This window comes from Lepus europaeus, chromosome 10, assembly GCF_033115175.1.
Source record: "Lepus europaeus isolate LE1 chromosome 10, mLepTim1.pri, whole genome shotgun sequence".
Taxonomy (NCBI): Eukaryota; Metazoa; Chordata; class Mammalia; order Lagomorpha; family Leporidae; genus Lepus; species Lepus europaeus.
In genome coordinates, this window is record NC_084836.1 from 100,029,390 (window position 1) to 100,057,259 (window position 27,870).

A 27,870-nucleotide genomic window follows, 5' to 3' on the forward strand; every position below is an offset into this window, starting at 1 on the left:
GAAACTTGCCGAGGAAGGAGACTGTGCACCCTTGAGGGCAGGAAACGCAACGGCCACTTTGCCGCTCAGCGCTCTTGGCTCACGGCAGCGTGGCTGGGGGAGTGCCCGCGGAGGGCAGCCGGGCTCTGGTCGTGGGCCCTGAGCGCCGGCACTGGGGGAGGAAAGCCGAGCAGGTCGCCGGACCAGGCTGCGGGGAGGCTCAGGAGCCTCCAGGGTGGACCCGGGCCTGCGGACCCTGCCAGCGCAGGGCGCGCCGCTCATCCAATCAGAGCGGCGAGCCGGGCGCCCTCCGTCGCCTTGGCGACGGGACTCACAGGCTCGCGCGGCGCGGCGGCCGTTGGGACGGGGCCCTAGGGAATCAGGTCATGTTGCGGCCGAAGGTAGGAGTGGCGCCTGTCTGGATGCGCTCGTCTCCTTGAGAGAGGGAAGGAAGCTGCGGGGAGATTCAGAACCTGAGGGTCTCTCGAGGAGCGAGTCCCACAGAGAGAGACGTCCTCCTCAGGGACTACAAGTCCCGGCACGCCCCGCGCCGCCCCAGCGGCTGCGCATGTCCCGCGAGGCCCACGTGCTGGCAGCAGGTTGTAAAACTCCGGAGTTCTGACCTGGGCTCAGATTACTGTGACCCAAGAGGAGCTGTGTTTTCAGATTTTCCGCCTCAGAGAAGCCCTTAGAGGTTGTTCAGCCTGCTACCCGCCTGCCTATCCGTCCATCCACCCACCCATCCATCCATCCAGTCATCACCCATCCATCACCTATCCATCCGTCCATTATAGTAAGCGAGGGAGAGACACAGAATCTTCCATCCACTAGTTCACTCCCCAAGTCGCCCCAATGGCCCGGGGCTGGGCCAGGCTGAAGCCAGAAGCTTTTGTTATGCCCAGATAAGTAGATCCCCAAGAAGCTATCAGCGACCTGATCACACCGAAATGCAAAAGCAAGGTTTTTATTAAAAAGGTACAAGCCGCGACAGGGACCTCATCCAACCACCGGGCACAGCGGAGGGAGGAAGGAGGTCTTTGTTTGGGGATGCTTTTAAAGGGAAGATACGTCAGCAAGGGCTTAGGGTGCGGGGCCTTTTGTGATTAGGCTGGGCAGGGCAGGTGGTGGGTCTCCATTTGGCTTGGGTTCAGGGAGTTACCTCATTTGGTAATCTCTACTGAGCTGCCCTTGGTCTGCTGAGCTAGCTGTCCTTGGTAAGCGTTGATATCTCTGGAATGCCTGAATGCCCGCTTTTACAAGGACTCGGGTCTGCTATGGGAAACGGAGGCTGCTTTTTATTGTTTCAAAATAGAGTCACTTTGGCTCTTCACTTTACCCAGGTCTCCTACATGGGTGATGGGCTCAAACACTTGGTCTGTCCTCTGCTGCTTCCCCAGGTCATTAGCAGGGAGCTGATCGGAAGTGGAGCAGCTGAGACTCTAATCGGTGTCCACAGGGGATGCTGGTGTTGCAGGTGGTGGCTTTACCTGCTATGCAATAATGCCAGCCCCTTGAATTTGTTCTTTTCTCTGCCTCAACTTTCTCTATGCCAATCATGATTTAATTTCCAATATTAAAAAGTAAAACTATTTAAACACAGACTGGGACACATATCATTGCTTTTTAAAAAAATATTTATTTATTTGAAAGGCAGAGTTACAGAGGGGCAGAGGCAGAGAGAGAGGTCTTTCATCCACTGGTTCACTCTCCAAATGGCCTCCATGGCCAAAGCTGAGGCAATCCAAAGCCAGGAGCCTGGAGTGTCATCCGGGTCTCTCACGTGGGTGCAGATGCCCAAGGATTTGGGCCATCTTCCACTGCTTTCCCAGGCCATAGCAGAGAGCTGGATCAGAAAGTGGAGCAGGCAGGACTTGAACCAACACCCATATGGGATGCCAGTGCTGGAAGCAGCGACTTTACCTGCTGTGCCACAGCGCCGGCCCCACATATCACTGTTTTTAAGTATTATAAAAGCAGAAACTAAACATCACCTGAAATAATCCTTTCCTACCAGCCTGACTGAGCTGTTGAGAGAGGGACAAGGTGCAAGTGGCTGAGGGATGCACACTGTTAGCCGTCTACACCTTGACCATCGGGCGTGGCTGACCCAGGTCGATGTGGGGAAAAGAGAGTGGACTGCTTCCCGTGACAGGGTCTGGTTTGGGGCTCTTGAAGCGGGCGGCGCAGAGCACCTGTGTATTGACTGACAATTTTGTGCTTTCTTTCAAATGAGTCAGCGGAAATAGAAATGCGAATTTATAGAAGCGGGGGCTGGGGGTGTCGGCCTTGGAAGGGCACGCAGGGTGTGTGTGTGCACCCCACAAAAACAGGAGCACACGGGGGAATCACGCGTGTACGGGGGAATCACGCGTGTGCCAGCTTCAGTCTCAACCCCTCCACTAGAGGCCCGCTGCGAGCTCTCCAGAGGGCAGAGGGTGTGAGGAACCGGATCAGGCAGGCGTGAACCTGGGCCAGAAGGTGCCGCAGAGCAATGAAGCCGGCCCCTGGGGAGGCGGGGCTGGGGGTGTGTGTGGACCCTCCAGGGAAGAGCGCTTCTTTGCTTTTCAGCTTATAGAGGCTGTCCCTACTTCCTGGCTCTTGGCCCCCCTCATTTTCAAAGCCGGCCCTCTCATGAGGCCTCACTCCGACACTGGTCTTCTGCCTCCTTTATCCATGCTGAAGGACCCTTGTGATGACATGGGCCCACCCAGATAATCCAGAAAGTCTATTTTCAGGTCATTCCACCTGTGTCCTGAGTTCCCCCTTTCCGTGCAATGCGCGTGTGTGCAGGCTCTGGAGAGAAGACATAAGCATCTCTGTGGGTGGCATTATTCTGCCTATCACCGTTGATTATCATCAGAGATTTAGAAGATGAATGATAGAAATATTGTTTATATAACAGCATCAAACATCACATATATCCGAATATGTATAACTCAAAATGTGCGGGACTTCCCTACGGGAGCTGGGGAGCACTGTGGACATAAATCTGAATGAGCTTGAAAGGTGAGAACTGTTAACCCAGCCATCATCTAGATCGGTGCCTTGTGACTCCTGGGCACAGGATCCCACTGAGCTGTGTGTGTGGGCCCAGCCCGTGGAAACCCACACGACAACTCTGCACTGTCGTAAGCCACAAAGTAGGTCGTAATTTCCCACCCAGCAACGGAAAACTAATGCAAAGCTGTTCACGTTGCCAGGGTCATACTGCCCAGGACCAGTTTCGATTGTTCTCCCCTTAGGTGATCAGCCTTGATGGTATGAGGGCCAGGCTGCAGGGGCTTTGCAGGAGCAGGGTAATCCCCGCCACCCACTGAGGATGCACGAGATCCCTCTGGGTAGAAGGAATTCAAACTGCCCGAGTCTGTGACCCAGCCTCCTCCGGGGTCCGCAGCTGTATCAGACATTTCCAGCTGGGGGAGGAGGCCCAGGGACCTCTCCCTGAACCTGCTGAACTGGAGTCTCAGCACTGGGACTCAGGGTTCCCCTTTGGGGCTGGAAACCAGCCATTCACTGTGCTCCCATCTGTGGGGGAGCCCGCGGGGAGGCGGGCCCTCTGATACTGGGGAGTGCCTTCAGGGAAGAGGAGGTCCATCCTAGACTGTTTGCTGGACACAGGGTGGCCTGTGAGGACTTGGCTAGGCCCTGGGCATTGGGGAGTGCAATGGTTTCAACATTTTGTTTTTAAAGCCAGAGGTGTTTTTTTTGTTTTGTTTTGTTTTTTAATTTGAAAGAGTTACAGAGAAAGGTAGAGACAGAGAGAGAGGTCTTCCATCGCTAGTTCACTCCCCAGATGGCCACAATGGCCAGAATTGTGCGGATCCAAAGCCAGGAGCCAGGAGCTTCTTCCGAGTCTCCTACACGGGTGCGGGGCCCAAGGACTTGGGCCATCTTCTACTGCTTTCCCAGGCCACAGCAGGCATATGGATTGGAAGAGGAGCAGCTGGGGCTAGAACCGGTGCCCATATGGGATGCTGGTGCCTCAGGCCAGGGCTTTAACCCGCTATGCCACAGCACCAGCCCAGTTTCAACATTTAAATTGAGCTGGGCAGGCAGGATTGAGGTGCAAAAGCAGTTATACCCTTTTCCTTTTCTCATTGCAGAATCAAAATGTTAAGGGCCATGGAGCGTCAAAGGGCAAAGAGAGGTGAGTAGTCCCACGGGATCCAACAAACAGGAAAGGTTCCTGTCTGCCCACCCAGCTCCCTCCCTTTCTCCTTTCTTTACTTATAATGATTCTAAGAGCAGTAGTCATAATAATAAACTATTATGCACTTACCAGGCCCTGGGCCAAGGACCTTCCCCGTGTATTATCTGCAAATCCTCACCACGCCCTTTGAGGTTCTGCTCAAAGTTGTGTCCATTTCACAGATGGAAAAGGGGAGCTCAGAGAGGCGAAGTGGCCAGCGCAGTGTCACGGGTCTGTGAGTCACAGAGCTCATTGGCCTGCAGGGCGCCCCTCTGCCTCTGCCGTCTTCCTGCTCCTTCAGCAAGCCTGGGGGGACTGACGACGACGTCATTGTCAGCTGCGCCTGGCCCTCCGTAGCCTGGATGCACAACTCAGCACCCGCTGGCTTCCCTGAAACAGAGTCAGCTTGTGCAGAGCGGCACTGATTGGTGTAGACTGTGCCGGGGCGAGTCAGAGGATGCTGTGTGCACCGCACACACCCTAGCAAATGTTTTAGGGGTTTCTGCTCTCTGTGTCATTAGCTCTGTCTGTTCTCGCCGAGGCCTCTCCTGTCCCCACGGACCTGCTCCATCCTTTCGGGGGCACCCACCACCCACCCTTCTTCGCCTTCTTTCTCTCCACCCTGACTCTGTCCCATGCATATGAACGCTCACTGACCGACGGAGCAGCTCAGCTCCACTCCAGATCCTGCCTGGAACTTACAGCCTGCCTAAACAAAGCGCTCCAGCCAACAGCACCCATCCACCTATTTTATTAAGGTAAATGTCAATTAGAGATGTATTCAGCTACAAGTACCAGAAAACCCACCTAATGTATCTTATAAACAAATTTAATTTATTATCCTCACATATCAGAGGGCCTAGAGGTGCAGTGGTTTAATAATGTCAGCACCAGCATCTCTGTGATTTTTTAAAAAATATTTATTTATTTGAAAGTCAGAGTTACACAGAGAGAGGAGAGGGAGAGAGAGAGAGAGAGAGAGAGAGAGAGAGAGAGAAAGAGATCTTCCATCTGCTGGTTCACTCCCCAATTGGCCACATGGCCAGAACTATGCTGAACCAAAGCCAGGAGCTTCTCCCGGGTCTCCCACCTGGGTACAGGGGCCCAAGGACTTGAACCATCTCCTACTGCTTTCCCAGGCAATAGCAGAGAGATGGGTTGGAAGTGGAGCAGCCGGGACTCGAATCAGCTCCCACATGGGATGCTGGTATTGCAGGCGGCGGCTTTACCCGCTACACCACAGAACCGGCCCCTGTGATTTTCTTTTTTAAGATTATTTGAGAGACAGAGTTACAGAGAGAGAGAGAGAGAGAGAGAGAGAGAAGGAAAGATAAAGAGGTCTTCTATCTGCTGGTTCACTCCCCAAACAGCCTCAATGGCTGGTGCTGGGCCAATTTGAAGCCAGGAGCCAGGAGCTTCTTTCTGGTTTCCCACGCAGGTGCAGGGGCCCAAGCACTTGGGTCATCTTCTGCTGCTTTCCCAGACCATTGCAGGGAGCTGGATGGGAGGTGGAGCAGCCAGGACTTGGACTGGCGCCCATATGGGATGCCAGCACTGCAGGTAGAGGCTTAAGCTACTGCACCACAGCGCCGGCCCAAGCATCTCTGTGATTGTCTTGAGTCTTTCCTCATGGACACCAAGTGGTTGCTGTAATTGAGTCTTCATCTTATTTATTTATTTATTTTTTGACAGGCAGAGTGGATAGTGAGAGAGAGAGACAGAGAGAAAGGTCTTCCTTTTTGCCATTGGTTCACCCTCCAATGGCCGCTGCGGCCGGTGCATCTCGCTGATCTGAAGGCAGGAGCCAGGTGCTTCTCCTGGTCTCCCATGCGGGTGCAGGGCCCGAGCACTTGGGCCATCCTCCACTGCCTTCCCGGGCCATAGCAGAGAGCTGGCCTGGAAGAGGGGCAACCGGGATAGAATCCGGCGCCCCGACCGGGACTAGAACCCGGTGTGCCGGCGCTGCAAGGCGGAGGATTAGCCTGTTAAGCCATGGCGCCGGCAGAGTCTTCATCTTATGATCATAACAAAAAAAAGAAGCAGCAGCAGTGGGGGCTGGCGTTCCGCTGTCACTGTTTCACCCTCCCTCCCACTGCCACACAAACTCTAGGTTCTGCTTTCCCCACGTTGGTGCTCAGGACTCTGGATGCATGGCAACGCTGCGTGTGCCCCGTTGTTTACCACAAGTGGTTCATCCATCTTCCTTTGAAAGGCTCTTAGTGTTGGTTCCCCCCAGGAGCAGGCGCCGAGACCAGGATGTGACGGCAGGTAGTTTCTTCGGAAGGTAACTGCCGTGAGCACCGGCAGGAAGTGGGGAAGTGAGATGCCGAGCGAAGGAAATCCACAAAAGATGCTAGCGACAGGTTATTGCTGTGGCCAAGTGGGTTCAGTCCCACTGGGGGTTGCTGGGAGACAATGAAGACTGACTGCAGGCCCCCTGATGGAGGGATGGAGAGCTGGGGCGTCCTCGGTGCACCAACTGCAGCCTGTTGGTTGCCTGTTGTGGGGGAGGCCAGTTAACCACTGGATCCTCAGGTCTCCTCCAGATACTGGCTGCACAGCCCAGGGCGGCCCGAGAACTTCCCAGGCAGCTGCTGGCAGTGGAATGTCCTCTGATTGGCACCAAAGGGACAGTGAGTGCCGGGGGGTATGGGCAGACCCCCAGTGGGGTGTGCTTCAGGCTGTTTTCATTAAAAGAAAAAAAGCTACAATTGCAGATCACTGTGTTGGGGGAAAGCATCCTGCCTGCTGCTAGTGGGTTGGCTGCAGTTTCTGTAGGTGCTGAGGAAGTTCCCCTCTGAGAATTTTCGTCCTGAATCAGTGTTTCCTTTTGTCTGTTTCCTTTTTTTAAAAAAAAGATGTGTTTATTTATTTCAAAAGTAGAGTTAGAGAGGGAGAGACAGAGAGAGGTCTTCCATCCGCTGGTTCACTCCCCAAGTGGCCACAATGGCTGGAGCTGTGCTGATCCAAAGCCAGAAGCCTCTTCCAGGTCCCCCACATGGGTGCAGGGACCCAAAGACTTGGGCCATCTTCTATTGATTTCCCAGGCACATTAGAAGGGAGCTGGATCGGAAGTGGAGCAGCTGGGATTTGAACCAGAGCAGTTTTTATCTGCTACGCCACAGCACAGGCCCCGTCCTCCTTCAGAGCGTTTACTTGTGCGTCAGGGGATGTGACACTGCGATGTCTCTTCCTTAGTCTTTTAGTCTTTTAGCAGGTGGATGACCTCGATTGCTATTCTTTTTTTTTTTTTTTTTTTTTTTTTTTTTTGGACAGGCAGATTTAGACAGAGAGAGAGAGAGAGAGAGAGAGAGAGAGAGAGAAAGGTCTTCCTTTCTGTTGATTCACCCCGCAATGGCCGCTTTGGCCGGCGCTACGCCGATCTGAAGCCAGGAGCCAGGTGCTTCCTCCTGGTCTCCCATGCGGGTGCAGGACCCGAGCACTTGGGCCATCCTCCACTGCCTTCCCGGGCCACAGCAGAGAGCTGGACTAGAAGAAGAGCAACTGGGACAGAATCCGGCACCCCAACCTGGGGTGCCAGTGCCGCAGGTGAAGGATTAGCCAAGTGAGCCACGGCGCCGGCCCCTCGATTGCTATTCTAACAGATGTGCTTGGTCCCCACCAAAGTTCAGGTTGAAAGTTAATTCCCAGTGAAATGGTGTTGAGGAGAGCTGGGGCCTTGGAGTGGTGTGTGGGGTGAGGGGCGCCACCCGCGGGCAGGGAGCAGTGTGGCTCCTGGGGGAGTGGCTCAGCCTCCCCTTGGCCTCTCTCCCCAGCTCGTGCTTTTCCACACGTGCCTGCTCACGGCTTGTGCCCACTTTGTTTGCTCTGTGAAGCCACCCGCCAGCAGCCGAGGAAGGTTGGTGTCATGCTCTTAGGCCCCAGAACTGGGAGCTGAGTAACCTCTTTTCATGATGAAGTGCCCAGCCACAGGTATTTCGCTATAGACCAGTATGCAGACTGAGACAACAGCCGAGTCAGCCTTGCTGCTGAGGTGGGCTCCACGTGGCTGTGGTGTGCAATTCTTTTTTTTTTTTTTAATATTTGTTTATTTATTTGAAAGTCAGAATTACTCAGAGAGAAGGAGAGGCAGAGAGACAGAGAGAGGTCTTCCATCCATTGGTTCACTCCTCAAGTGACCTCAACGCTGGAGCTGGGCCACTCCGAAGCCAGGAGCCAGAAGCTTCTTGCGGATCTCCCACACAGGTGCAGGGGCCCAAGCACTTGGGCCATCTTCTACTGCTTTCCCAGGCCACAACAGAGAGCTGGATCAGAAGTGGAGCAGCCAGGACTCAAACCAGTGCCCACATGGGATGCCAGCACTGTAGGCAGTGGCTTTACCCACTACGCCTCAGTGCTGGCCCCGTGTGTAATTCTTTTTATGTTAGGCTGAATCCTATTTGCATCTGTATTCATGAGTTTTCTCTCTGTGTACCATTCCCGTCTGGTTCTGGTATCAGGTTAACACTCACTTCACAGAATGAATTTCTTCTTCTTCTTCTTTTTTCTTAAATTTATTTGACAGGTAGAGAGAGACAGAGAGAAAGGTCCTCCCTCCATTGGTTCACCCCCAAAATGGCCGCTACAGCCGGCGCTGTGCTGATTGGAAGCCAGGAGCCAGGTTCTTCCTCCTGGTCTCCCATGCGAGTGCAGGGACCCAAGCACTTGGGCCATCCTCCGCTGCTTTCCTAGGTGCATTAGCTGGGAGCTGGCTTGGAAGTGGAGCAGCTGGGACTCAAACCAGAGCCTGTACAGGATGCCGGCTTTGAGGGTGACAGCTTAACCCGTGATACCACAACACTGGCCGCATTCTTTGTTTCTGAGGTCCTTTGTCAGTCTGCCATCTCTACCTTTTGGTCTTAGGTCTGTTCTATGTAGAGTATCTCGGGTTTTCAGTTGTATTCATAGGAGGACTAGTGAAAACTACGCTTCTCCATCTTCCCAGATGACTGTCAGGAAAGGGAATTGGAAACACTCAGCACTTGATAGAAGAATTAGAGGCCACCATTGTGGCACACTGGGTTAAGTCACTGCTTGTGACGCCAGCATCCCATCTTGGAGTGCCGGTTCAAGCCCTGGCTGCTCCACTTCTGCTCCAGCTCCCTGCTAATGCACCTGGGGAGGCAGTGGAAGACGGCCCGAGTGCTTGGATCCCTGCCACTGATGTGAGAGACCTGGAGGAAGTTCCTGGCTCCTGGCAAAGACCTGGCTGTTGTAGCCATTTGGAGAGTGAAACAGTGGATGGAAGATCCCTCTCTTTTTGTCTCTCCCTTCCTCTTTCTGTCACTCTGCTTTCAAATAAATAAATATTTTTAAAAATTGGCCAGTGCCATGGCTTAACAGGCTAATCCTCCGCCTTGCGGTGCCGGCACCCCGGGTTCTAGTCCCGGTTGGGGCGCTGGATTCTATCCTGGTTGCCCCTCTTCCAGGTCAGCTCTCTGCTATGGCCCGGGAAGGCAGTGGAGGATGGCCCAGGTCCTTGGGCCCTGCACCCGCATGGGAGACCAGGAAAAGCACCTGGCTCCTGGCTTTGGATCAGCATGGTGCGCCGGCCGGCACGCTGCGGCCATTGGAGGGTGAACCAATGGCAAAAAGGAAGACCTTTCTCTCTGTCTCTCTCTCTCACTATCCACTCTGCTTGTCAAAAAAAAAAAAAAAATTAGGGTACATATAAAGCAACTGCACCATGCCTGGCACCCAGTAGGCACTGGATACATTGATTGCTATTTTTTAATGATTCAAAGATTCTCAGTTTATTGTAAGTGTTGTCGTGCTGTGATTTGTTAATTCGGATTTTGTGGAACTTGACCCTCTCCCTCCTCTTTTCCTCTCCCTGGGCCATCCCAGGAAACTTGTTGGTGCTGAGCAGGTGTTCTGCCGCCTTGTCTTGCAGAGAGCAGAGAGCATCAATCCGGTTCAAGACCACCCTCATGAACACGCTCATGGATGTCCTTCGCCACCGGCCAGGATGGGTGGAAGTGAAGGAGTAAGACCGCCCCCGCCCCCCCAATCTTATCCCTGCTTTCCTCTCCCAACCCTCCACACGTCCCTTCGTTTTTCTCACGGTTCTCTGGGAGCCCACTGGGACTTGTCCCAGAGCGGCTGTAACATTTGTTTAGACTCACAATGTGTCAGGTGTGTTACTGATGCCATCTGTCTTATTTAAGCCATACAGCCACCCAGGAAGATAGGATTACATTCAGAGTGACTAAGCCAGTTTTTCAAGGTCACACAGTAGGTGTTGGAGTGGGATTTGAGCCCAGTTCAGTGTAACTGGTGCACAGCCGGTGTCCCGTGGCTCTCAGTAGAAACAAGGAACACAGCCACCATGCTCCCGCTGGCTGGAATCCTGCAGCGATGGGGCCAGACCGAGGGTTGTTCTTTGCATTCTCTGATGTTCTAGAGCAAGTTGTTTGACCTGCGAGCCTACATTTCTTCTTTTATGCTGGGCTCTGGGGATACTAAAACAAACTAAGATACAGTGCCTGGCGCATAGTAGGTGCTCATTTTGGTTGGGTTTAGTGCTCAGATTAGTAAGATTTAGAGTCGCAGTGCAGAGACCCAAAGTAAAAGCTTTGACAGGTAGAGGTTTATTTGTCCCTTGGAAGTCCTTCCCCCACCATGAAGTCTTTACATAGGAAGTTCAGAGATGTAAGGAAGCATTTCAGAAATCTTCCATCCTTCCATGGGCTCTCCCTTGAGTGAGAGCCAGTCTTCATGGTGCAAGGTGCGTGTCTGGCCTTGCATTCAAATTCCAGGCAGCAGTAGGTAGGAAGGGAGCAGGGAAAGACGTTCCCTCCCCTGGGAGCCTGTCACATCTCACCAGCCACTATGTAACCACGTGGCCACACCTAGCTGCAAGAGAATCTGGAAAATGTCTTTATTGTGGAAAATGTCAACTCTGCTTCCCCAGGTAGATGCTCATGATTTAATCATTATAGGAAAGGGGAGCAGGGATGTGGCGGGGGAGGTCAACCAGCTGCCTGGCCAACGTGCTCAGGGAACTTCAGAAAGTCCACGGAAAACAGCTACAAACTAAGTTGATTTAGCTGCAAAAATTTTTTGAAATCCATGCATAAAGGAGCCTATGGAAAACCGCACATGAATTTCAAATTTTTCTTTTTTAAAGATTTATTTATTTGAAAGGCAGAGTTACAGAGAGACAGAGAGAGAGGGAAAGACAGAGAGAGAGAGAAAGAGAGAGAGAGAGAGAGAGAGAGAGAGAGAGAGAGAGAGAGAGGTTTTGCATCTGCTGGTTCAATCCCCAGATGGCCACAATGGCCAGAGCTGTGCCGATCCAAAGCCAAGAGCCAGGAGCTTCTTCCAGGTTTCCCACATGGGTGCAGGGGCCCAAGGACTTGGGCCATCCTCTACTGCCTTCCCAGGCTATAGCGGAGAGCTGAATCAGAAGTGGAGCAGCCAGGACTGGACCTGGTGCCCATATGGGATGCCAGTGCTGCAGGTGGAGGCTTAACCCACTGCGCCACAGCGCCGGCCCCTCAGAATGCTTCTACACCAAAATAAGCTGACTCTTCATTCCGTTTTCCACAAACCTGTTGACTCCTCGTGGCAGCAGCTAAGCCGGCTGGACATCCCCGCACTTCACTTGCTCGGTTTCCTTTAATCTTGCCCACAACCCTTCCACACTGGGGCTATCAGCCTCCGCCTCTTATTGATGAGGAAACTGGGCACAACGTGATGAAGAGTGCCACGTCTGAGGTCTGTCGGCTGGTGCGGGCGGGGCCAGGCTCAGCGCCTTGTCTGTCTGTCGGTGGAGTCCAGCTCATCCCCTCTCCGTTCTGGGAGCCTCTCAGTGAATAAAGGAGCCTGGGAGCAGGCGCTGTGACTCCATGACGCCTGCTGCCTGGGGCTGGGATCTGGCGGGAACACAGACGTTAAATCGCCCACAAAGAAACCAGGGGGTGACTTCCCACGACAAGCAGGGGCCAGGGCACCCATGACAGTGGAGTCCTGCCTCTGGGATCTGGGGGACTAGAACAATGATTTCAGTGGTGATGGCAGCTGCCCTGGGTTTGCCTCCATGGTTCTCACCGTCACACTAATCGGGTACCGAATGAGGTTCCCTGCCCTGGGTATCGAGGGGTGCATGGGCACTTGGGGGAGATAGAGAAGCAGTGTTTGCTCATTCATTTGTCCCAATGCTGACCTTCTCCTGAGTGCCAGAGGGCCGTGGTGCATGGCCACACCCTCAAACCGTTCACCCTTTTCTGATGAAAGCCACGCCTCAGGAGCCAGCTCTTGATGGGCGCAGGTCCCCAGGCTTCCGGCTCAGGGGGCAGGTGGCAGTGCAAGGCCACGAGGAAAAGCCATCTAGGGATGGTCTTCTGCGACTTTACCCTTTATCTTTTTGAACATTTTAAAATCTGTCATTTGAAATATTTTGTTACTGTCTTTTTAGACCTGATTATTTTTGACAAACTATATGCCAGTCTCATTTTTCTCTTTTGTTTTTTTTTTTTGAAAAATAATTCATAAATCATAGAACAAATCATGTTAAAATATGTACTTCCAGGTCTTTCAGCACATTCCCGAAGTGGTGTGATCATCACTGTCTAATTCTAGAGACTTAAGTCATCTGCAGAAGAAACCCCGCACCCACTAGAGGTCGTTCCCACGTCTCTCCTGCTGCCCCTGGCGGCCGCTGGCTTACTTCCCGCCTCTCTCTATCCGGGTCATTCGCATAAATTGAGTCATCCACTGTATGACCTTTTGCTGTCTTCCCTCACTCTCCGTGATGGTTTCAGGACTCAGTCACGCTGTAGCACCTGTCAGTCCTAAACGCCGTTGGACTGGTGGGGAATAGTCTGTGGTGGGGAAACCACATTTTCTTTATTCATTACTTGGTGGGCGTTTGGGCTGTTGTAACTAATGCTGCTGTGAACATTCATGCCCAAGGGTTTTGTTTTGTATTTCAGGTAAAATAATGAAAAGCTGGCAAGCACTCGGAGCTGGGAGTGGAATTGCTTGGTCGTGGGGTAGCCCTGTTTACGTTTTTGAGAAATGTATGAAGCGGCAGATTCCCCACACCCTCACCAATGTTCGTTATTAGCTGCCATCTTTACTTGAGGCACCCAGTAGGTATGGAGCAGTACCTCCTGTGGTGGTGTGGAGAGGTACCTCCTGTGGTGAGGAGGGGTACCTCCTGTGGTGGTGTGGGGCAGTACCTCCTGTGGTGTTGTGGGGCAGTACCTCCTGTGGTGGTGGGAACAGTACCTCCTGTGGTGGTGTGAACAGTACCTCCTGTGGTGGTGTGGAGAGGTACCTCCTGTGGTGAGGAGGGGTACCTCCTGTGGTGGTGTGGGGCAGTACCTCCTGTGGTGGTGTGGAGCAATACCTCCTGTGGTGGTGTGGGGCAGTACCTCCTGTGGTGGTGTGAACAGTACCTCCTGTGGTGGTGTGGGGCAGTACCTCCTGTGGTGGTGTGAACAGTACCTCCTGTGGTGGTGTGGGGCAGTATCTCCTGTGGTGGTGTGAAGCAGTACCTCCTGTGGTGGTGTGAAGCAGTATCTCCTGTGGTGGTGTGGGGCAGTACCTCCTGTGGTGGTGTGAACAGTACCTCCTGTGGTGGTGTGAAGCAGTACCTCCTGTGGTGGTGTGAAGCAGTACCTCCTGTGGTGGTGTGAAGCAGTATCTCCTGTGGTGGTGTGGGGCAGTACCTCCTGTGGTGGTGTGAACAGTACCTCCTGTGGTGGTGTGAAGCAGTACCTCCTGTGGTGGTGTGGAGCAGTACCTCCTGTGGTGGTGTGAAGCAGTATCTCCTGTGGTGGTGTGGGGCAGTACCTCCTGTGGTGGTGTGGGGCAGTACCTCCTGTGGTGGTGTGAACAGTACCTCCTGTGGTGGTGTGAAGCAGTATCTCCTGTGGTGGTGTGGGGCAGTACCTCCTGTGGTGGTGTGGGGCAGTACCTCCTGTGGTGGTGTGAACAGTACCTCCTGTGGTGGTGTGAACAGTACCTCCTGTGGTGGTGTGAAGCAGTATCTCCTGTGGTGGTGTGGGGCAGTACCTCCTGTGGTGGTGTGAACAGTACCTCCTGTGGTGGTGTGAAGCAGTACCTCCTGTGGTGGTGTGAACAGTACCTCCTGTGGTGGTGTGAACAGTACCTCCTGTGGTGGTGTGAAGCAGAATCTCCTGTGGTGGTGTGGGGCAGTACCTCCTGTGGTGGTGTGAACAGTACCTCCTGTGGTGGTGTGAACAGTACCTCCTGTGGTGGTGTGAACAGTACCTCCTGTGGTGGTGTGGGGCAGTACCTCCTGTGGTGGTGTGAACAGTACCTCCTGTGATGTTGTGAAGCAGTATCTCCTGTGGTGGTGTGAACAGTACCTCCTGTGGTGGTGTGAAGCAGTACCTCCTGTGGTGGTGTGAAGCAGTATCTCCTGTGGTGGTGTGAACAGTACCTCCTGTGGTGGTGTGAACAGTACCTCCTGTGGTGGTGTGAAGCAGTATCTCCTGTGGTGGTGTGAAGCAGTACCTCCTGTGGTGGTGTGGGGCAGTACCTCCTGTGGTGGTGTGAACAGTACCTCCTGTGGTGGTGTGAACAGTACCTCCTGTGGTGGTGTGGGGCAGTACCTCCTGTGGTGGTGTGAACAGTACCTCCTGTGGTGGTGTGAACAGTACCTCCTGTGGTGGTGTGAAGCAGTACCTCCTGTGGTGGTGTGAACAGTACCTCCTGTGGTGGTGTGAAGCAGTACCTCCTGTGGTGGTGTGGAGTGGTACCACTTGTGGTGATTTGCTTTACTCTGGTGGCTGATGCTGTGTAGCCTTTGTTCACGTGCATATTGGCCATTTGCACATCTTTGGAGAAATGTCTACTCAAAGCCAAGCCCGTTGTTTTAAATTGAGTCTGTATCAGTCAGCTCTGTGTAAGATGCCTGATAGGTACTGCCTACTAAGGACGCAGGTTTATTCTGAGTCACAGTTCTGGAGGTTCACAGTCTGAGATTGGGGACCCCATTGGGGCAGGCAAAGGTGAGGCCTGCAGGTGAGGGAGGGATGACCCCGTGATGCACCAGAGACAGGGCGCTCTGCTTCCACCCTCTCTGGTCTCTCCTTAGGAAATCGTCACAATTTGATCTTGAGCTGCACCTGGCAACCTAATCCGGCACAATCACTTCCTAAAGCCCCCGTGCCCAACACTATAATGGAATCAAGCCCCCCCCCCCCCCCGCACCCGTTAACTGTTCACGTAGGAGTTCGGCATTTAAACATCTGCTTGAGCTGGGGAGCCAAGTCCTGTTGATGCAAGGAGAGATTGCTTCCCTTTTGACTGCGACTTGAGTCCTTTGTGCCCTTGTCACAGGGTTTGCAAATATTGGCTCCTGTTTGGTGCATCCCCTTCCCACTTTCTTGCTAGTACCTTTGTAGACAGCTTTTTAATTTTGACGAAGCCCAGCTTATCGATTTTCTTTTGTTTCTTCCTTGTGCTTTTGACGTCACAGCAGAAGAAACCATTTCCAAATCGCAGGTCACAAAGTTTTACTCTGTGTTTTCCTCTGAGAGTTTTATAGTGTCAGCTCTCCTGTTTAGGTCTTTCATCAGCTCGGTAGAATTTTTGCATGTGGTATGAGGTAGGGGGCCCAGCTTTGCCCTTTTGAACACACCGATCTTTTAAGCATTTCTAATTTGAAATAATATAGACTTGCAGGAAAGTTTCACAAATATAGTTGTCCCTCAGTATCCTTGGGGAATTGGTTCCAGGACTACCCCTCCCCCATGCTAAAATCTACAGATGTTCAAGTCCTTTATATAAAGGACTTAAAGACATAGTCTTTACATGTAACGCATGCATAGCCTCCAATATACTTTTTTTTTTAAAGATTTATTTATTTGTTTGAAAGTCAGAGTTACAAAGAGAGGAGAGGCAGAGAAAGAGAGAGAGAGAGGTCTTCCATCCGCTGGGTCACTCCCCAATTGGCTGCAACAGCCAGAGCTGTGCTGATCTGAAGCCAAGAGCCAGGAGCTTCTTCTGGGTCTCCCATGCAAGTGCAGAGGCCCAAGCAGTTGGGCCTTTTTCACTGTTTTCCCAGGCCATAGCAGAGAGCTGGATCAGAAGTGGAGCAGCCAGGACATGAACCAGAGTCCATATGGGATGCCGGCACTGCAGGCGGCAGCTTTAGCTCCAACACCACAGCGCCAGACCCTCCCATATACTTTTTTTTCAATAAATATTTTTTATTTATTTGAGAGGTAGAGTTACAGACAATCAGAGGGAGAGACAGAGAGAAAGGTCTTCCTTCCGTTGGTTCACCCCCAAATGGCCGCTACGGCCGGAGCTACGCCGATCCGAAGCCAGGAGCCAGGTGGTTCTTCCTGGTCTCCGACGTGAGTGCAGGTGCCCAAGCACTTGGGCCATCCTCCAGTGCCTTCCCGGGCCACAGCAGAGAGCTGGACTGGAAGAGGAGCAACCGGGACTAGAACCTGGTGTCCATATGGGATTCTGGCACCGCAGGCGAAGGATTAGCCAAGTGAGCCACGGTGCCGGCCCTCCCATATACTTTTAAAAGATTTCTTTATTTATTTGAAAGGCAGAATAATGAAGTGGGAGAGAGCTTCCATCTACTGGGTCCTCCCCAAATAGCCTCAGTGGCTGGTGCTGGGTCAGGTGAAGCCAGGAGCCCAGAATTCCATCCAGGCCTCCCACATGGTGGCAGTGGGCCCAAACACTTAGGCCATCTTTCGCTGTTTTCCCAAGTGCGTTAGCAGGAGCTGGATTGGAAGGGAGTACCCAGGACTCGAACAGGCACTCCACACAGGATGCCAGTGTCACAAGCTTGGCTTAACCCGCTGCACCGCATCACCAGCCCCTCCTGTATGCTTTAGTTCATCTCTGGATGACTTATGCCGCCTGGTGCGAGATATTGCTGTTGAAGTAGCTGCTGTTCTGTAGCGTGTAGGGCATAACGACAAGGGAAAAAAATATGTTCGTGTTCACTGCACATGCGACTTTTCCCCCCAGTATTTTCCGCCCAGGGTTGCTTAATCCTTGGGTGCAGAACCTGCAGGTAGGTGGGGCCAGCTGTAGTGCACAGCCCCTTGTCAGTGCCTTCACCTGGTTTCCTCTGAATTGGAGACATCATTTGGATCTCACTGGTTTTCCCCGAGTATCCTTTCTCTGTTTCGGAGTCCGGTCCAGGATTCCCCCTGCAGTTAGTTGACTGCATCACCTCAAATACACGACCGTGCCTCGGTCTTCCCTCACCCTTTGTGACCCTGACACCTTGAAGAGTTCTGCCGGGCATTTTGCAGAGGGACCTCACTTTGGGCTCATCTGGCATTTTCTTGTCCCAAGGCTGTGCATTCTGGCAAGAAGGCACGGAAGTGCTGCCGCGCCTTTCCCGGGGCACCACGTCAGGGTTCGTGATGCCAACCTGTCTCTGGCATGTTACCCGGATCACCAGGTGAAGGTGCTGCCTGCCAGGCTTCTGCAATGAAAATGAGCTTTCTTCTTTTTATAAAAAAATTGTTTCAAAAATATTTGAGAGGCAGAGAGAGATTTCCCATCTGCTGACTTACTCCCCAGATGCCCACAATTGCCCCAGCTGGGGCTGAAACTGAGAACTGCAAACTTAATTCAGGTCTCCCTTTTGGGTGGCAGGAAGCCAACTTCTTCGGGAAGTGGAATCAGGAGCCAGAGGCGAGTGTTGAGCCGAGGCACTCCCGTAGCGGACGCGAGCGTCTGAACCTGGTGTCAACTGCTAGGCCAAATGCCCAGCTCTCCTTTTCTGATTTGTACTTAATAAGTATCTTGTAGACAGACACGTATATACTATGCAAATATCAACAGACTTGTTTTTTTTTTTTAATTTTTGTGCTTATTTATTTGAAAGGCAGAGAGAGAGAGAGAGAGAGAGAGAGATCTTCCATCCACTGCTTTACTCCCCAAATGGCCAGGTCTGGGCCAGGCTGAAGCCAGGAGCCAGGAACTCCATCCGGTCTCCCTTGTGGGTGGTAGGGACCAAGCACTTGGGCCATCTGCTGCTGCTTTTGCAGGTGCATTGGCAAGGAGCTGGATTGGATTTGTAGCAGTGAGGACTTGAACCGGCACTCCTGTATGGGACATCGGTGTCACAAGTGGCAGCTTCACCCAGGTTGCCACAGCACCTGCCCCAGGATCAGCGAACTTTACAGCAAGGTTTCAGATTCTTAGAGGAGTCTGGCCTACATCTGTTATTATTACTACACCGACTGAAACGGCAACTCTGACTCACAGGTTCCTGCTCCATCTATAAAGAAACATTTCTCTCCGTTGTCCACCTAGTGATTAAATGTCAGTTTCGCTCCTGGGAGTCCACGATCCCAACCAGAAGTTTTCACTCCGGGACGTCCCACGTAGGGGAAGCTGACTCTCAGGAAAGACCGCAGGTCCCCGAGGCAGCAGGAGCCGAGCCAGGGCTCCTGACTTGGGGCCGGGGGGTGCCTACGCGGCAGAACCTGGCTTAGATGAGGCACTGGGGGGAACGGGGCCGAGGTGCCTGGAGGAGGCCCCAGTGCACCGGCCAGCGTCGGCGGCTGCGGGCCTGTCTCCGGCAGCTTTCCATCCGCCCGCGGAAGCCAGCCCTCACCACTGCTGTGCCTGCGGCCGTGGCCCAAGGGGAGGTTTGGAGAGGGCCCAGGCCCGGGGTGCCGCTGTGCAGCAGGTAATTCCTGGCTGCATTGCCATCTGTGCGTGCTGTGTTGTTTGGATTTTCCTCAAGATCCACTCAGTGTTGAACTTAAATAGAGGAACTCGTGACGTTATATGTAGAGTGATGGGTTTGTCTTGCTAGTTACGCCGTCTTTTCCAGTTAATATTTTTGGTTGTTGGTTTTGTTTTGTTTTTTTTTTTTTTTAAGATTTATTTATTTATTTGAAAGGCAGAGTTACAAAGAGGCAGAGGCAGAGAGAGAAGGGTCTTCCATCCATTGGTTCACTCCCCAGTTGGCTGCAACAGCTGGAGCTGCACCAATCCGAAGCCAGGAGCTTCTTCCGGGTCTCCCACATGGGTGCAGGGGCCCAGGGACTTGGGCCATCTTCTACTGCTTTCCCAGGCCATAGCAGAGAGCTGAATCTGGAGTGGAGCACCTGGGATTCAAACCCATATGGGATGCCGGCGCTACAGGCGGTGGCTTTACCCGCTATGCCACAGCACTGGCCCCTACAGTCAATGTTAAAATAGGGACACGCTGTTAACCTTTTAAAAGGCAGACTGCGGCTTGTGGCGGTGATGGGGCCTGTGTGCTGGGAAGTGTTACCCACACAACGCCCCCTGCAGGAGACAGACTTCTCCATCCCCGCCTCCCCCACCCCCACCCCCGTCCCCACCCCTGAGCTCCACCTGAGGCGGGGCCTGCCTTGCTGCCTTCAGGCTCCGCCCCCCCCCCCCCCCCCCCCGCCCCGTGTGCAGGGGAATCTGGGAATTGAGGAGCGGTTTAAATCTGCACTCTGCTTCCTTGAAAATCCCGAAGGGAGTTCCAGCCACAACCCAAACTTCTCCACTGCTACTGCTGCAGCAGGTGACGGCCAAGGTGCTTGGGCCCCTGCCACCCATGTCGGAGACCCGGATGGATTCCTGGCTCTGACTTCAGCTTGGCCCAGACCTGGTGGTTATGGGGGAGTAAGCTAGCAGATGGAAGATCTCCCTCTCTCTCTCTCTCTTTCTCCTCCTCCTCCTTCTTCCTCCTCTTCCTCCTCCTCCTCTTCCTCCTCTTCCTCCTCTTCCTCTTCCTCCTCTTCCTCTTCTTTCCATTTCAAATAAATAAGTCATAAAAAAAAAAAAACTTAGCTGTGAAGGCAACACGGCATTAGGCTCACAGCTCCTGTGGCCAGGAATGGGGCTTCTCTCTGCAAAACCAGGGGCCAGAGTGGGGGTGAGGAAGAATCCACTCTGGGGGCCACTCAGGAGGCGCTTCCAGAGCTGAACCCAAGAATGTCCTCGAGGCTTCTCCATGCAGCCTCGCTGCCCTCAGTGTGCCCTGGCATCTCCTCTTCCCTCCTCCCCCCCCACCCCCACCCTGCCCACCTGGCATGCCCAGGTGCTGCTCATCTTTCCCCTCCAAGGTGTCAAAGCTCAGCACAGTGTCTGTAATGGGAAGAAGGGCTCTCAGCCAGACACCTGGCGACAGGAAGACAGGTGCGTGCACTGTGGCGCGTCCACTTGCTGGAGGGGTGGCAGAGTGAGACTCACAGATATCAGGGGCTGGATTCCCCAAATAGAAGGTTGCTGGGAAAAGCAAGGTGTGTGAGGAGACAGATGGGAGTGGCTCGGACCACAGTGGCCGGGATCTGGAGCCCTGAATTCAGGTCCTGCTGTGCCGCCCACCAGCTAGATGACCATGGTGAGCTCTTTAACCTCTCTGTGCCTGCCTCAGTTTCCTTGACTGCAAAACAGGCGTAATAACGGAACCTAACACTTAGGGTTTCTTTTTTTCATTTTTAAAGATTTGAGAGGCAGAGTTAGAGAGAGAGACAGAGTCTTCCATGCACTGGTTCACTTCCCAAATGGCCACAATGGCTGGATCTGTGCCAACCTGAAGCCAGGAGCTTCTTCTGGGACTCCCATGTGGGTGCAGGGGCCCAAAGACTTGGGCCATCTTCTACTGCTTTTCCAGGCCATAGCAGAGAGCTGGATCAGGAGAGAAGCAGCTGGGACACGAACCGGCACCCATATGGAGGTTTAACCTACTATACCACAGCTCTGGCTCCAGGGTTTCTATAATGGTCAGTGAGGTACATTTGTAAAGTCCTGAGGACAGGGCCTAGCACCTAGAAAGCCTAAAAACCTGCCACGTGGCTCCACGTCCTGCGTCTGGGCACACACATGCAGCAGTCCTGCAGAGGCCCCGTGTAGAAATGACACACCACGCTCCCACTAATGGCTTCCCCTGGGTCAGGAGAGAAAAACATTCAGGGGCTTCAGTTACAGCTGTCATTTTTTACTTAAAAATCAGGCAACAGTGGTCGTCATGTCATTTTCTTTCCTGTGGCATCTTTCCCAAGCCCCTTCCCTCTGCTCTTCAGCAGTGGTACCCAGGTTTGGTGGGTGAGTCTAGTTTCCTGCCCCTCTCTCTGGCACGGTGGGGGACAGCGGGCTCAGGAGTTGGAGGCTGGCAGGGGCATGGGCGAGTCCTCCCCAGCAGTCCGTCCTATTGAGAGCTCTGCGGATTCACTGAGGGCTTGGTGGCTGGTAAGGGCTTGCAAGTGTTGCCTAATTCCTCTGTGGGGGTGGCCAGGCCGGCAGCAGGACCAGGTGAGGCTGGCTGGTGGGCCCATGCCCTAGCGAGTGATGGGAGCTACGGACGGCTGTCAGCCCTGCCCATCGAGGCCAGGAGGCGCTGTGGGCGCACCTGCTGCTAGTTCAAGGGCAGCCAGCTGCCGGGATTTTCGTGTCCGCCTTGCCTGGCTTTTGCTAAACTCTAACGAAGTACAGGTGAGCAGCAGTGGCCCACAGCTGACCCCCGAAGACCCTTAAAGGCACTCCGTGTGTGCGCCCGTGCAGGCCCCTCCAAGGGCCACGGAGCCCAGCAGCAGCCAGGTCCTCCGGCCGTGACTCTGTGTCTCCCTCCTGCAGTGAAGGGGAGTGGGATTTCTACTGGTGCGACGTCAGCTGGCTCCGGGAGAACTTCGACCACACCTACATGGACGAGCACGTGCGCATCAGCCACTTCCGGAACCACTACGAGGTGGGTGGGTCCGCGCAGGGCACTGGGGGCGGCAGTGAGCAGCGTTCAGGGGCACGAGGGCCAGGGTAGAAAAACGTGTGGGAACGTGGGGTCCACAACCCGTGCTACATGGGAGGGTGTGAGGCTCGGAGCCTGACGCGGGAGTCGGCTGTCCTGGCCTTGGGCTTGCGGGCTGGCCAGTGACTCAATAGCGGCCATGTGACATGCTGGTGGGGGTGCAAGGACTGGGGGAGCAGCAGGCTTGGGGAGTGACAGTAATCTCTGGGGGAGGCTTGATTTCTAAAGACAGAGGTGGGGCTGGGGGTGGGGGAGGGGAGGCTTGCAAAGTGCTAGCTCAGCAGTAGCTACTTAGTGTAGCTTAGTAGTTAATAGAAAAACTTATTTGTTGGGGCCAGCGTTGTGCCATAGCAGGTAAAGCCATTGCCTGCAACTCCAGCATCCTCTTTGGGCACTGGCTTGTGTCCTAGCTGCTCTACTTCTGATCCAGCTCCCTGCTAACGACCTAGGAAAGCAGTGGGGAAAATGGCCCAAGTGTTTGGGCCCCTGTACCCATGTGGGAGACCCGGAAGAAGTTCCTAACTTCAGCCTGGCCCAGTCGTAGCTGTTGTAGCCGTCTGGGGAGTGAACCAACTGAGGATCTCTCTCCCCGACCCTGCTTCCCCCATCTATAACTCTTCCAAATAAGTACATCTTCGAGAAACTAAACTTATTTTCATCTTGTTTGAAAGGCATAGGGTGGGATTATGTCTTCCATCTGCTGGTTCACTTCCCAAATGCTCACGACAGCCAGGGCTGGGCCAGGTTGAAGCCAGGGGCCTGGACCTCCACCCGGGTCTCTTAAGGGGGTGGCAAGGAGCTTGGGGTGAGGAACGTGAACTTCAGAGTCAATGGCCACAGGGGAGGTAGCTCTGGGCAGCTGGGCCCCCGTCTCCTCCCCTGGAAAGAGGGCGTGAGTGTGGTCACTCCCGCTGCTCCTGTCGCGTGAGCCGGGGCGGGGAGGCCGCGGGGCCCTCACGGCCTGCCCTGCCTGCCAGCTGACCCGCAAGAACTACATGGTGAAGAACCTGAAGCGGTTCCGGAAGCAGCTGGAGCGCGAGGCGGGGAAGCCCGAGGCAGCCAAGTGCGACTTCTTCCCCAAGACCTTTGAGTTGCCCTGCGAGTACCACCTGTTCGTGGAGGAGTTTCGCAAAAACCCGGGAATCACCTGGATCATGAAGCCCGTGAGTGCCCGGGGCAGGGGTCGGGGCGGGGGCAGGGTGCCCACTGTGGGCCGGGCTCTGCTGGACAGCTGGCCTCACATGGCCTCTCTGCCTGCCCTCGAGGGCTGGCATGGGCTCTGCTTCTCCGCGGAGTGTGGGCCCAGTGGCTGTGACTGCTGGCACACAGTAGGTGCTCAATAAGCACTTACTGAATGCACAAGTGATGCTTGGGCCCCAGGGCAGGGAATCCGGAGCTCTCTTCTCGGCCGGAGGGACAGCAGTGGCTGTGCACCCATGGGCGTTAGCGATGTTGCTGTCAGCCCAGCCTTGGAAGAGCCCGGGCTGTTTACCCAAGCACCCGCAAATACAAGGAACCCCAACAAGGTGGGAGAACAGAATTCAAAGGCAAGTCTGCTCTGGTACAGAAAAAGTCACTTGCAGAGTTTGCTCACAACGTGCATCTCTGAGCTTCTGGGAGGGTCCTGGGCCTCTCTAAGCGCTTGTTTTATAGAAAGCCCTTGGCCTCAGCCCACAGGCAACAGAGAGGATAGACGTGCTGAGTGTTGGTGAGGAGGCTGGCGTAGGAGAGGGAGCGCAGGGGCCTGGCTGGCCGGGCAGGCGTCTCGGAAGCCAGAGGTTGGACTCTGAGGCCTGACCCTTCGGTCTGGATCCTGGCTGTACCACTTGGTGGCTGTGTGACCTAGGACAGGTTACCTAACTTCTCTGTCCTGATTCCCCGATCAGACACATTGGAATAACTGTAGTACCTTGCATGGTGTTGTGTGGCTAAGTCGGGTTACACAGGTAGGGAAGGTGGTAAGTACTCACCAAGTGGGAGCCGCTGTTGTTCATGTTACAAGAATTGGCATGGCGCTGCCTAAAGGCATCAAAAGGACGGAGGGAGGGAAGGGCGTCCAGGCAGAGGGAACTGCATGTGCGGAGTGTGTGGCCCAAGCCCTTCAGGGGTCAGGAAGCCAAGTGGAGGGCAGAGCACCTGTCAGTCTCCTGCTTGCCACCAAGCCATGGGCCGCCATGGTCTCGAATGCCATCGTCAAGGCCCCTGTGAGCTTTCCGGGCCAGAGCTGGGGGCAGGGAAGAGGGCACAGCCCTTCCTTGTGGAGCTGAAGATTGGGGCCTGGTGTTGGCTGATGCTTGGCGGGGGACCCGGTGCTGGGCAGGAGAAACCCCTGGGTGCTCCCAGCAGGTGCTGGGCCCAGATGTCCCCGGGCCTCTCTGCTTCTTCAAGGCATGGCAAGGAGGGCTGGAGCTTGGCGCGGTGGGGATTAGGCAGATGATAATTTGCACTAATTGGGAACGAGCGACTGTGTAGTAAGTTGATTCCTTTCCCAGCCTACAGCCTTTGTTAGCAGCAGACGCTGCAATTAAGAGGAGGATTCTTGGCTGTCTCCCTAGAGAGCTGAGCCGCCCCAGCTGGGGAGTGGGGGAGGGTGCTTCTGGTCTGCATGGCCTGGGTTCTGACTCTGTGAGTGAGAGCAGGTTACTGAGTGCTGCTGGGCGCACCTGCTCATCCGTCAGCTGCAGGGGAGCCGGTTCCCCCTACCTACAGGCTGCGAGCGATCCCGGTGTGGAGACGCATGCTGTCTGCATGACCACGAGTAACAGGCATTCGCGTTGTTACTCCAGGAGCACAGGCAGATCCCTGGGAAGCACCTGGCCAGTGCCTCTTGGGCTTTAGCGAACCTATACATCCTCCGGGCACCTGGTGAGACTGCAGCAGGTCTGGGCAGCACTGGGCATCTGCAGCTGTGGGGCTTCGGACAACGCCTGGAGTAGCCAGGTTTCTGGGCGGCGGCACAGTCCTCTCTAGAGCTTGTTAAAGCACCCCCCCCCAGCCCCCAGAGGTCTGATTCAGGAGTTACACAGAGAGGAGAGGCAGAGAGAGACAGAGAGGTCTTCCATCTGCTGGTTCACTCCCCAGTTGGCTGCAACGGCCAGAGCTGTGCAAATCTGAAGCCAGGAGCTTTTTCTGAGTCTCTCACATGGGTTCAGGGGCCCAAGCACTTGGGCCATCTTCTACTGCTTTCCCAGGTCATAGCAGAGAGCTGGATCGGAAGAGGAGCAGCCCGGACTCAAACCGGTGCCCACATGGGATGCCGGTGCTTCAGGATGGGGCTTTAACCTGCTGCGCCACAGTGCCAGCACCTAGATTTAGTTACTTAAAGAGAGAGCCAGAAAGAGACATCTTGCAGCCACTGGTTCATTCCCCAAATGGCCGCAAAGACCAGGACTGGGCTGGGCTGAAGCCAGAGCTCCATCCAGGTCTCTCTCGTGGATACAGGGGCCCAAGCATGTGGGCGTTCCCCCATGCTTTTCCAGGCCACCAGCAGGGAGATGGATTGGAAGTGGAGCAGCCAGGGCACAAAGCAGTGCAGATACAGGATGCCAGTGTCACAGGCAGCGATATTACCTGCTCTGCCACAGTGCCAGCCCCCAAGAATAGTGGCTTCAAACACAAAATCTTTGTTTGAAAAGAAAGCAATTACAAGCAAGGAGCTCAAAGACTCCCAGCATGGAGTCCTGATAGGGAGAGGGGGGGATTGGACACACTGAATCCATGGACCAGATTGCCAGATTGCCACGTCGTACCCCATAGACACATCCGTTAAAATAACAAACAGGTATGGAGGTACGCCAGGCTAAGCCCCTGCTTGGGATGCCCTTACCCATATCACAACCCCAATTTGAGTTCCTGTGCTTCCAAGCCAGCTTCCGGCAATGTGCCGGGGAAGGCAGTAGAAGATCATCCAATAGAGGTTTCAGCCTGGCCCAGCCGTAGGCGGTGTGGACATCTGGAGAATGAACCGGTGACTGGAAGACCACCTTCTCCACCACCGCGTCCTTCCCTCCCACCGTCCTGCTCACCCCCTCGCTCTGTCTTTAAATAAATGTTTTAAAAACAAACTATACTTAAAAATAGTTACCAAACTGTTACTCTGGGTCCTCCAAGAAACAACCACAAGACAAGGCTAAATATACCAGAGGTGTTTTTTTTTTTAAAGATTCATTTTTATTTATTTACTTGAAAGGCAGAGCGACAGATCTTCCATCTGCTGGTTCACTTCCCAGATGGCTGGGCCAGGCTGAAGCCAGGCGTCTGGAATTCCTTCCAGGTCTCCCACATGCATAGCAGGAGTCCAAGTATTGGGCCGTCTTCCTCTGCTTTCCCAGGTGCATCAACAGGAAGCTGGATGGCAAGCAGGGTAGCAGGGACTTGAACTGGCGCCCCGATATGGGATGCTGGCATCTTAACCCACTGTGCCCCCTAAATGTGCCGGAGTTTTGCCTGTAGGAGAAAGTGGAGAGGGAGCAGGGTGAGGCGGGGAGAGCGTCTGACCTCGGAGAGGAGAGTGGAAGAAACAAGGGGCTGGGGAGAAGGAAAGCTCCTAGACCATGTGCACCCTGAGGGCAAGTCCAGCCAGGCCCCAGGGAAGTCGCTGTGTGTGTGGGGGGGGGGGGGACAGGCAGCAGCCCCTGGCAAGGACGTCAACACCGTGTGGCGCTCGGCCCGCTGCTCTCCTGCGCTGGAGGCCTGTGGGGTGTGAACTTGCTGCCACCTCGCAAGCTGTTCAGCCGTTCTTTGTGCCACGGTACTCGACGTTAACCATCGCTGGCCCCAAGTCGTGTGGGGCGTGCGCTGTCTTTTGAGACCATGGCAATGATTGCAACGTAATGTGAAAATAGCTGATTGCTCTGGAGGCGGCGTCACTGGCACCGCTGATACGCTTGTGATGTGCTGCCTGCACTTGTAACAGAATTCCTTCTGCTGGAAACGCGACCATCTGGGTAGGAATTAGTGAAGATGAAGTCCTTGGCCGGCGCCGCGGCTCAACAGACTAATCCTCCGCCTAGCGGTGCCGGCACACCGGGTTCTAGTCCCAATCGGGGCGCCGGATTCTGTCCCGGTTGCCCCTCTTCCAGGCCAGCTCTCTGCTATGACCCTGGAAGGCAGTGGAGGATGGCCCAAGTCCTTGGGCCCTGCACCCCATGGGAGACCAGGAGAAGCACCTGGCTCCTGGCTTCGGATCAGCGCGATGTACCTGCCGCAGTGTGGCAGCCACTGGAGAGTGAACCAACGGCAAAGGAAGACCTTTCTCTCTCTCTCTCTCTCTCTCTCTCACTGTCCACTCTGCCTGTCAAAAAAAAAAAAAATGAAGTCCATTTCTCATGTGAGCTTACAGACCTTGGGGGGGTGTCCTCCAATGGAGAAAGGGCAGTTCCAGGGACGATTTGCAGGCAGCTCCCGCCTCGCAGTCACAGGGTGGCTGACACAGCTCTAACCACACCCCTCCCACCTCCCTGGCCTTGGGTCCCTTTTGGAAAAGATGAAGCTCCTCCCAGAAGTCCTTGCCGCAGACTTTTCCTAGCCAATCATGTGGCAGTGACATGGAACCCCAGTGGGGGGCTCAGACCTCCCCAGAGGACGGAGGGGTTGAGCTAAATGGGGAGCGGTGCGTCTTGTCAGGGATGGGGGGGAATAGCCGTGTGGGGGACCCCTGACTGCTCAACAGCCTGGTGAGTGTGGCCTCTAGCAGGGACAGAGCAGTGGTGACATGGGACAAGGACTGGGTGGCCACAGCTGGTATAGTTCATTCTAATAATCCATTCAAATATTGTTTCCCAGCAAAAATAATCTTTTTGGAAGAAACATAATTCAGGAGCCAGCGTTTTATACCATGTCATCAAGTAAGACAGATGCTTCCGGAAGCAGCCCCACTCGTGCCATGTCGTGATTCTGTGTGCCCCCAGTGCTGTGTCCTGCCAGCCGGGTGACTGGGCATGTGTGCAGCCTCCTGGCTCCTCGCTGTTCT

General features: G+C 54.3%; 1 protein-coding gene across 1 annotated transcript in view; it reads left to right on the top strand.

The window, feature by feature from the left end:
* The first annotated feature begins 365 nt into the window (after positions 1-365).
* TTLL9 (tubulin tyrosine ligase like 9) overlaps positions 366-27,870 on the top strand; it is a 48,090-nt gene continuing 20,585 nt past the window's right edge. Inside the window, exons 1-5 of the mRNA XM_062202332.1 lie at positions 366-380; positions 4,083-4,126; positions 10,062-10,154; positions 21,731-21,842; positions 22,877-23,062. Of these exons, the coding sequence (XP_062058316.1) occupies positions 366-380; positions 4,083-4,126; positions 10,062-10,154; positions 21,731-21,842; positions 22,877-23,062 (450 nt within the window). The remainder of the gene's footprint in view (positions 381-4,082; positions 4,127-10,061; positions 10,155-21,730; positions 21,843-22,876; positions 23,063-27,870) is intronic.